The sequence below is a fragment of the Vanessa cardui genome, chromosome 29 (assembly GCF_905220365.1).
Source record: "Vanessa cardui chromosome 29, ilVanCard2.1, whole genome shotgun sequence".
Taxonomy (NCBI): Eukaryota; Metazoa; Arthropoda; class Insecta; order Lepidoptera; family Nymphalidae; genus Vanessa; species Vanessa cardui.
The window spans coordinates 6,686,319-6,697,363 of NC_061151.1; the positions used below are offsets into that span (position 1 = coordinate 6,686,319).

Genomic DNA, 11,045 nt, shown 5'->3' on the forward strand with positions numbered 1-11,045 from the left:
TTATGTGTACTTATGTGTACCCATGTGTACTCGTGTGTTTTACCGTCTAATAGCGATACTGCATTGTCTTGATCCCTCTTGAAGGATGATCGAGTAAAGTTGGTAGAGCTTTGGAAATATAAGGAATAATTAATATTCCTCACGTCGCTAGTGTCTATGGCTAGTGACCATCTACCATCAGATGGCCCATTGGCCCCTTCACATCATATTTAATAACGTATTTTCGGTCACGCAGGTGATGAAGATGGTGATGACGCTGTCAGCGCCCGAGGCGGGGCGCGTGACGTGGGCGCTGCGGCCCGGCGCCGTGCTCGACATGGGCACGCTCATGGGCACGCTGGGTGCGTAGCGTGACCATTTAACTTTACTAAAATAAGTTCAGGAAATAAAACTATATTTATTTAAAGTAAAAAGTAAAGTTGCCACTGCTGGGCTAAAGGCCTCCTCTCCCTTTGAGGAGGTTTGGAACATATTCCACCACGCTGTTCCAATGCGGTTTGGTGGGATACACATGTGGCAGAATTTGTATGAAATTTGTCACATGCAGGTTTCCTCACGATGTTTTCCTTCACCGCTGAGCACGAGATGAATTATAAAGACAAATTAAGCAAATGAATCAGCGGTGCCTGGGTTTGAACCCGCAATCATCGGTTAAGATGCACGCGTTCTAACCACCGGGCCATCTCTGCTCTTATTATTTATTATTATTATTATATTATTATTTATTTATTTTATTTCAAATTAAAATATTGAAATATTGATAGTACGCATATGTGCTCGACATAATGAATTGACAAAAGTTATACATGGCATTGACATCTTTCATGATAGCTTCATTAATTTTAGAAAAATAGTTAGTTACTTGGTGGTAGGGCTTTGTGTTAGCCCGTCTGGGTAGGTACCACCCACTCATCAGTTATTCTACCGCCAAATAACAGTACTCAGTATTGTTGTGTTCCGGTCTGAAGGGTGAGTGAGCCAGTGCAACTACAGGCACAAGGGACATAACATCTTAGTTCCCAAGGTTGGTGGCGCATTGACGATGTAAGGAATAGTTAAAATCTCTTCCAGCGTCATTGTCTATGGGCGATGGTGACCACTTACCATCAGGTATTAATCAGGTGGCCCATATGCTCGTCCGCCAACCAATACCATAAAAAAAAAATGTCATGGATTACTTATTGTTAGCTAAATATTGCGTGAAATTCCTGTTGTTTTTTGTTTTCTTTATTTTTCGTTTTTTTCTGTTATATTATTTAGTTATTATGTTTATAAACGACGATAGCATAGGTCATTTTTTTTTAAATTGTAAAATATGTTTTAATTTCAACTTTAAACAAATATGTTGACACGATACACTATGAATGTTATGTACACTTGTAATCGATGTACATATCAGAAGTTGTTTTTCTTTTTTTGGATGTTGTGTAGCCATCAATTAATATGTATATTATTAGTGTACTTATTAAATAAAAAAAGAAATTGAAATATTGATTAAAATTGAATTAGATTTTAATTTTCATTCATAATGTTTCAGAACTCGACGATCCATCTTTGGTGACCACCGCTCAGCCTTACAAGGGACAGTTCCCATTGGAGGATAACCCGCAACTCTCAGAGAAACTGAACCACGCTCACAATAAATACAGGGCGATATTGGACAACACACTTGCTGGTAAGTTATATGACATAGTTACATAGCATAGACATTGGTCTTGACACTAGATTATAAATAAATAAATAATAAATAAATAAATATGAGACAACATCACATACATTACTCTAATCCCAATGTAAGTAGCTAAAGCACTTGTGTTATGGAAAATCAGAAGTAACGACGGTACCACAAACATCCAGACCCAAGACAACATAGAAAACTAATGATAATCTACATTGACTCGGCCGGGAATCGAACCCGGGACCTCGGAGTGGCGTACCCATGAAAACCGGTGTACACACCACTCGACCACGTAGGTCGTCTAATTATACACAGATTATATTCAGACTAACGCCGTTGCTTAATTATAATGATTTGATAGTTTAGTTGGTTTTTCAATGACTTTCAGGATGCTATCATTAATTTTTTTATGATAGCTAAATTTCGTTTGTTAGTAGAAATTTTAAAAGTATTGAATAATAAACAAAAGGAGTCTTAACAAATGAATTATTGTATCTTAACGGATCTAACCTAGATATCTTGGTTAAGTGAATTGAGGTGCTAAATTAAGTCTAATATTTGTTAATAATAATTCTGGAGGTATTTTAAATATTTACTAATATTCCCATTTAACTGTCCAATTGAGCTTTAAAACTTAGGCTAGGAATGGTAACAAGAATAGCCCAAAGGTTATCGTTGCTGTTTTTTTAACGCGCAGCTTAGCTTTTGAAATTGCGTAATATTTTATGGACGTTTTATTGTTTCTTAAATTCAGATTTAAACTAAATACGTAAAGTAATAGCGTTTTTCTCTCATACATACTAAATTATGATTATAAAGGCTATTATTATTCAAGGAAATGTATGTTATTAATTATGATTATATGTCAACAATTTAAGCGCATACAAACTAGTATGCAGAGGTTGATAGCCAATTTTTTACTTCATATAAAGTAACTTAAAAAACTCGACCTCAAAGCAAAGTATTACAGTACATTTTAGAATAAAGTATTTTATATAGTTTCTATATGTCTTAATAAAATGTCATTTCGCAGGTTACTGCCTCCCTGATCCGTACAACACGCCGAGGCTGCGAGAGGTCGTCGAGAAGTTTATGCAGAGTCTGCGAGATCCCTCGCTACCTCTGCTCGAGTTGCAAGAGGTTAATAAGATACATATTATATAAGATTGTGAGTCGAGATGGCCCAGTGGTTAGAACGCGTGCATCTTAACCGATGATTGCGGGTTCAAACCCAGGCAAGCACCGCTGATTCATGTGCTTAATTTGTCTTTACAATTCATCTCGTGCTCAGCGGTGAAGGAAAACATCGTGAGGAAACCTGCATGTGACAAATTTCATAGAAATTTCGCCACATGTGAACAGAACAGTGTGGTAGAATATGTTCCAAACCTTCTCCTCAAAGGGAGAGGAGGCCTTTAGCCCAGCAGTGAGAATTTACAGGCTGTTGTTGTTATATAAGATTGTCGCCATTAACTTAATTATAAAGGAAACTTGTTATTTGTACCATATTCTACTTGGAGGGTAATCACGTTTGAATAGTAAGATCCTCTTATCTACAGAACATTATTGAAGGATGAGTGAGTCAGTGGAAAGTTACAAGGGACATAACATTTTAGTTCCCAATGTGGGGTGCGTATATGCAATATATGGAGTTAATACAATTTCTTACATATTCAATGTCTATAGGCGGTTGTTTTTTACTAACTATCATGTGGTATATTTGCCAGTCTTGACAAACTATATCAATTTATAGTAGGATACAACTCAGATGTAGCATCGGAATATTCAATAAAATCGATCACTGCCGATTCACACAACCAATAGAAACAGCTCCCAATCGCGCCATTCGACGCTATTCGTCGCTATAGATTCTTACGTAATTTCAACCCGCGACAGCGAGTGCGTGTATCGACGCGTCGAATTGAATATATTAGGTCGTATGATATTACATATGATATTATATTACGAGTTATTGCGTTTGTGTAGAGATCATATTCACATGAGAAATAAATATTGATAATTTGGGATAGCGTACTCAATTCGGATGTGATCGGTTTTACGAATTTTACCGATGCTACATCTAAGCTGTGTCGTACTATAAATGTATACTATTATGGTTTTATTGAATTTATTTACTTTTATCTAAAGGTTTTGGAATACATATCTCATCAAAAAATATCTATAAAAGGCACAGACTATAGCAAACGTGTTGGTCCACAGGTGCTCTCATCCACATCCGGTCGCATCCCGCTGTCCGTCGAGAAGAAGGTCCGCAAGCTGATGGCGCTCTACGAGCGGAATATCACCAGCGTGCTGGCTCAGTTCCCCAGTCAACAAATAGCGAGCGTCATTGATCAGTTAGTCGAATTCTCCTGTCTAAATTATGAAGTTAAATCATTACATAGTATAAAACAAAGTCGCTTTCTCTGTCCCTATATAAGACAACATCACATACATTACTCTGATCCCAATGTAAGTAGCTGAAGCACTTGTGTTATGGAAATCAGAAGTAACGATACCACAAACACCCAGACCCAAGACAACGTAGAAAACTAATTGTAATCTATATCGACTCGGCCGGGAATCGAACCCGGGACCTCAGCGTGGCGTACCCATGAAAACCGGTGTACACCCCACTCGACCATTGCGGGGTGCTTGTACTTAATATAATAAAGTATAAAAGCTTAAGACAAAACGTTTCTTAAACTAAAGTCTGTGTTGAATAGAAAATATCAGAATCGAATTTAGTGGTTTAAAGCAGGCAGGATATATTAATTTAAGTAATTGTATTAACTAACATGACTTTGTATTTATTAAATATTAAAAAACAGTAGCTACTGAGTTTCTTGCCGGTTCTTCTCGGTAGAATCTACTTTCGGAAACGATGGTAGCTTCACTTAACTGTAAAATGACGTTTCAAAAGTGCTCGTAAAAGCCTACTTGAATAAAGTTTATTTTGATTTTGAAAAGGCTCGGGGCAACAGAGCCGTCGATGCCCCTAATTATTAGTATACATATGAATTTGAACAATTTCATTTCAATCAGTGAAATTTGTCAATAATGTATTTACTATTTTTATCAGTATCTTTTTAAGCAGTAATTAGTAATATTATTACATTTAAATAAAACTATTTATAACGGATGAATCGCGTATATTAATTATTTTTAAACATCCCGACGTTTCGAGCACTTTGCAGTGTTCGTGGTCACGGGTCTACCCGTGTAATCATCGCGAAAATTTAAGACAATAATATTATTACAGTTGAACTATATCCAGATTTCTAAACATTTATTACATTAAAATTCTTAGCTTGTCGGAAGATCTATATTGAGGGGCCTCTCTTTTGAGGGCTCAGGGTTGCCTCTCTTAAATCTATCTCCTAAATATTTCTCTTGGTGATTATGTTAATTAAAAGTTATCTTTGTCTATTTCAGCCACGCAGCGTCGTTAGCGAAGAGGGCGGATCGTGATGTATTCTTCATGAGCACACAGGCTTTAGTCGTCCTAGTGCAGAGATACAGGTAATCATAGATTTAGGTACCATTCATTTATTACGTGCGACTATTTTCATTACATTTTGACCCCCACCCTTCCTGTTTTAAGATCGTGTACAAACATACATACTTACAGGTCAAACACAGAACCTTCTTTTTTTAGTCGGTTAAAGCACTAAAACCTTTTCTGAATGTAAAAAATACTTTTCTGAAAACCACATCTAAATAGCTTTAGCCAACGCGAGATAAAACAGAGAGACAGTCGGTTGATAAAAAAAATAAGAATAGGCTTACCTTCTGTGTAATATTTATAACGTAAGAATTAAAAGGAAATAATTTATATAAACATCTATGGTTTAACATCTATACTCCAGCCAAATTCGATGTGGAATGTTTAATAACAAAGCGTTGCTTAGCAACAAACGTCAGGCAGGTGCTCAAAACATTTTTAGAAATATGTAAAACAATTATTTTTGATAGTAATAAAAATTAAAATTGATGATGAATAATAAAATATTTAAGACAAAGGAATAAGCGCGTTCTTGGTTATAATTATAATACTTGTGATCATCTGGAATAATGTAGATCTCAAAAATAATACCTCCAATTTTAAAATGATATCAGAAATTACCTCGTAGTTATATAATTTGCTTTATTAACTTTATCTATCGCCTCCCAAACGACAGGTCTCAGTTAGATTAATTTTGTGTATATTTGAATGGGTCAATGAAATGGGAGGTTTGAAATTACAATTGCTCTAATATTGGAAAAAGCAACGTCTGTTGTATGCTAGTGTATTAGTATGTTTTTTAAGCATTAATATTTTATACTTTATTAGGAATGCGCGATAAGTATATATTTTTATTTAAAATTAAAATTATATGACTAAAAATATACACCACCAATTACGAAGATGCTGTATCGCTATTATTAACCTTCCTAAATCTGCCAATTGCTTAAAAAACACTCCAAATGTTACAAACCTGCGATTTCTTTACGTCAATACTAAAATATAGGGTTGTTAGTTTTGTAGTAATATTATAGTGGTAATTAAAGATTTTTAAACTTTTATTTCAAGCAAATTTTCATATAAATTATGTATTGACTGGCTAAATAATTTTTTTGGATTCTGTATTAAATTAATTTTTTTGTGTTTAAACAGGAAATTGTGTTATAATGAATATAGTTGTAATTTTAATAATTATTATTTTTTATTAAGAGTGTATCAACCCTAATTATGATGACACATGGTTTGTTTACTAAAATTCCAGATCGAATGTGGCTGGAGTATAGTTTATTTATGTTTATTTTTCAAATATGTAGCGCGATTTACCGCGTTTTTTCTTATATATTTTTTTATATTGTGTTCTGTTTTCTTGAGTGTTGTCTGAATATAATATATGTATAATACTCTCCCAAGAATCCAAAATAATATATGTTGAATTTCGTCGAAAATACTGTTTTTCTATGAATGTATTGAACGTCAGATTATTTTGAAATGTGTTGTCTACAGGAACGGTATTCGTGGACGCATGAAGGCAGCTGTTCACGACTTGCTCAAGCAGTACTATCAGGTCGAGAGTAATTTCCAACTGGGTAAGTCTGTTGTTTCATTAAACTATCTTTATAAACTACTTTACTTGGCGGTAGGGCTTTGTGCAAGCCCGTCTGGGTAGGTACCACCCACTCATCAGTTATTCTACCGCCAAATAACAGTACTCAGTATTGTTGTGTTCCGGTCTGAAGGGTGAGTGAGCCAGTGTAACTACAGGCACAAGGGACATAACATCTTAGTTCTCAAGGTTGGTGGCGCATTGACGATGTAAGGAATAGTTAATATTTCTTGCAGCGTCATTGTCTATGGGTGATGGTGACCACTCACCATCAGGTGGCCCATATGCTCGTCCGCCACCCTATACCATAAAAAAAAACTTGTTTTAACGACATTATATCCGATATACAAAAATAGGCTTTAGACCAATTTTTTATATCCATTTTATATTATTAAGTAGAAGTTAAGGAACTCAGTAAATGTTGATTTTTTTTTTATTTTTAGTACATATTTGCCGAAAAATATCATATTAAAAATTCCATATTTAAATAGCGCGCGAAAATGCTTATTAAACAATATGGCGCTGCAATGGAGTCGGTGACGTCACTTGCTTGCATTTTAATCTGTGGTACATATAGTAGGCAAGCAAGTGACTTCATCATAAGCCCGGCCAATCAGCAGCGTTTTGTGTTACGTGACAAACGTTTAAAATAAATTTTATATATGGATTTTTGAATAAATTAAGTATTACTTTCAACTTTTATTAGTAAATAACCATTCTTAAACTCATAAACTGATAACAATAATTAACACTTTATTATTCGCTTTATCAAATAGCCTATTGTATTATAAAAATATATTTATTGTGGTGTTGCCTACGTCTGTTTGGGTAGGTACAGGTAGTACCTATACTTATCATATAATTCTCTTAAAGCGCCATCATCTGGTGGCCACATACCATCAGGTGGCCAATTTGTTAGTCTACCTCCCTTTGCCATAAAAATATGTAACATGTTTTGCCTTTATTGGTTTAATTGTTATTTATTTTCTGATAACTGATAATAGATTTGCCTACCAAGTGTTATTCGGAAAGAACTATTGGCTCATACGATACGATTAAAGATACCTTCCCATTATTTTTTATCCTTTCCAGATATCTCTATGACTTGTAATATGAGAGTCATAGAGATATCTGTGGGAGGTATTGTCTATTGCAATGGCCAAGGTCAATGTGGTGTCTGGTGATCACTTACCCATCTGGTGGCCAATTTGTTAGTCTGCCTACCTTCGCTATAAAAATATGTAACATGCTTTGTCCTTATTAGTTAAATTTTTATTTGTTTTTTTGAAAACTGATAATAGGATTGCCTGCTAGGTGTTATTCGGAAAGTACTATTGCCTCATGCAATACGATTAAAGATATCTTCCCATTATTTCATACCCTTTCCAGATATCTCTATGGCTTTTAATCGTCGGATCGGATCGTCCATTGCAGTAGGCTATTTTACTGGTTTTTAAAAACCATTTTATATTATTTAGTAGAAGTTAAGTTACCCAGAAAAAGTTGATATTTTTATTTCTAGTACATATTTGCCGAATAATTTCATATTAAAAAATTCATTTTTAAATAGCGCACAAAAACGCTACTTGGACAATATGGCGCTGCAATGAGGCCGGTGATGTTACTTTCCTGTATTTTAATCTGTGGTACATACAGTAGAAAAGCAAGGTTTACAAGAAAGCGACTTCATCATAAGGCCGGCCAATCAGGAGCGTTTTGTGTCACGTGACAAACGTTTTAAAAAAATGAATTTTTATTTATGGATTTTTGAATAAATTAAGGATTATTTTCAACTTTCGTTATAAAATAACCATTTTTTAATCGTCTATTGCAATTGGCGGCGTAAGGTTATATGTAGTTTAGTCTAATACGTGGGCGCTTCTCAGGCTCGTACGACAAGTGCGTGATGGCGCTGCGCGACCGGCACAAGGACGACATGCAACCCGTCGCCAACATTATCTTCTCGCACAACCAAGTTGCTAAGAAGAATCTGCTGGTGAGTCCCGCTTCCCTTCTAGCTCTATCGCAGTCCGAGATGGCCCAGTGGTCAGAACGCGTGCATCTTAATCGATGATTGCGGGTTCAAACCCAGGCAAGACCCTCTGTATATTAGTGTGCTTAATTTATCTTTATAATTCATCTCGTGCTCGGCGGTGAAGGAAAACGTCGTGAGGAAACCTGCATGTGACAAATTTCAGAGAAGTTCTGCCACATGTGTATTCCACCAACACGCATTGGAACAGCGTGGTGGAATATGTTCCAAAGCTTCTCCTCTAAGGGAGAGGAGGCCTTTTCTCAGCAGTGGGAAATTAACAGGCTGTTACTTTACTTTTTACTTTACTTATTTCATTGATATTTAACCACACGTGTATTCCACCAACCCGCATTTGAACAGCGTGGTGGAATGTGTTCCAAACCTTCTCCTCAGTTGTGGGAATTTATAGTCATTTTGTATTTAACGTATTTAGCTTCTTAATGCATTCTACTTTTAATTGATGACGAGTAATTTAACTTTGTTTTGAGTGAAATGATGTCATGGGGTTAAGTGTGGGTGTTGTGTTGTCTCAGGTGACGATGCTGATCGACCACCTGTGGTCCAACGAACCGGGTCTGACGGACGAGCTGGCTGCCACGCTCAACGAGCTCACTTCGCTGCACCGCGCCGAGCACAGCCGCGTGGCGCTACGGGCGCGACAGGTGCGGGGGGGGGGGCAGTGGGGGGGGGGGGAGTAATAAATAAATCTACACTAATGTATAGATAGATAGATAGGTGGTAGTGTTTCAATTGACCATCAATAAGAAAGTGTAATGCTTATATCTACACTAATATTATAAAGAGGAAAACTTTGTTTGTTTGGTTGTAATGAATAGGCTCAACTACTGGACCGATTTAAAAAATTCTTTCACCATTCGAAAGCTAAATTAATCCCGCATAACATAGGCTAAATTTTATTTTGAAATAGGGTTCCGTAAGTTATTTTGGGTTTTTCGGGCAAAAAAGGAAAAAATCTCCCAAAAAAGAGCACAAGCCGATTCAATGTAGATTATCATTAGTTTTCTATGTTGTCTTGGGTCTGGGTGTTTGTGGTGCCGTCGTTACTTCTGATTTTCCACAACACAAGTGCTTTAGCTACTTACATTGGGATCAGAGTAATGTATGTGATGTTGTCTCATATTTATTTATTTATTTATCAGTATTGTACCTGTGCGAAGCCGGGGCGGGTTGCTAGTAATAAATAAATATGAGACAACATCACATACATTACTCTGATCCCAATGTAAGTAGCTGAAGCACTTGTGTTGTGGAAAATCAGAAGTAACGAAGGTACCACGAACAACCAGACCCAAGACAACATAGAAAACTTATGGTAATCTACATCGACTAGGGCGGGAATCGAACCCGGGACCTCGGAGTGGCGTACCCATGAAAACCGGTGTACACACTCGACCACGGAGGTCGTCAAAGGAGTGGGGGGGGGGGTTTGTCACGCGACAGCGTATCACACCGTCTCTGAATGCCGCAGGTGCTCATCGCAGCGCACCAGCCTGCCTACGAGCTGCGTCACAACCAGATGGAGTCTATCTTCCTGTCGGCCGTCGACATGTACGGTCACGACTTCCACCCGGAGAACTTGCAGAAGCTGATCCTCTCCGAGACATCCATCTTCGATATCCTTCACGACTTCTTCTACCACACGAACGCGGCGGTGAGTAATATTAAGAAGGAAATTTGAACTTTAATACGATACCATAAGGTTCAAAGTTAAAAGGTTCCATGTGGGCAATACAATAGACTCTATTGAATAGAGTGATATAAGTATCGAATGACCGATATCCTGCACGACTTCTTCTACCACACGAACGCGGCGGTGAGCGAACTTGCTTTTTGTGTCTTTTGTGTGTCTATAATCCCATACGAACGATTCGTAGTAATATTAAGAAGGGAATTTGAACTTTAATACGATACCATAAGGTTCAAAGTTAAAAGTTTCCCAGGTGGGCAATACAATAGAGTGATATTAGTATCGAATGACTATATCAATATGATATATTACAGCGTATAATTTAAATTAATATTTTCGAAGATATTTATTAGTATTGTTGTTAGCATTTGAAAGGCGAGTGTAACTACAGGCACAAAGGACATAACATCTTAGTTCCCAATGTTGGTGGCGCGTTGACGATGTAAGGAATGGTTAATATTCCTTACAGCATCATTGTCTATAGGTGATGGAGACCACTTACCATCAGGTGGCCCA

The 11,045-nt window shown here is 36.7% G+C and overlaps 1 protein-coding gene across 2 annotated transcripts in view; it reads left to right on the forward strand.

The window, feature by feature from the left end:
• The window catches only part of LOC124541911 (acetyl-CoA carboxylase), a 120,174-nt gene that overhangs the window by 64,090 nt on the left and 45,039 nt on the right, over positions 1-11,045 (forward strand). For both annotated transcript variants that reach the window (XM_047119835.1, XM_047119836.1), the window contains 9 exons: positions 236-341; positions 1,538-1,675; positions 2,712-2,818; positions 3,899-4,035; positions 5,114-5,200; positions 6,687-6,769; positions 8,673-8,782; positions 9,355-9,483; positions 10,311-10,493. In XM_047119835.1, coding sequence (XP_046975791.1) covers positions 236-341; positions 1,538-1,675; positions 2,712-2,818; positions 3,899-4,035; positions 5,114-5,200; positions 6,687-6,769; positions 8,673-8,782; positions 9,355-9,483; positions 10,311-10,493 — 1,080 coding nt within the window. The remainder of the gene's footprint in view (positions 1-235; positions 342-1,537; positions 1,676-2,711; positions 2,819-3,898; positions 4,036-5,113; positions 5,201-6,686; positions 6,770-8,672; positions 8,783-9,354; positions 9,484-10,310; positions 10,494-11,045) is intronic.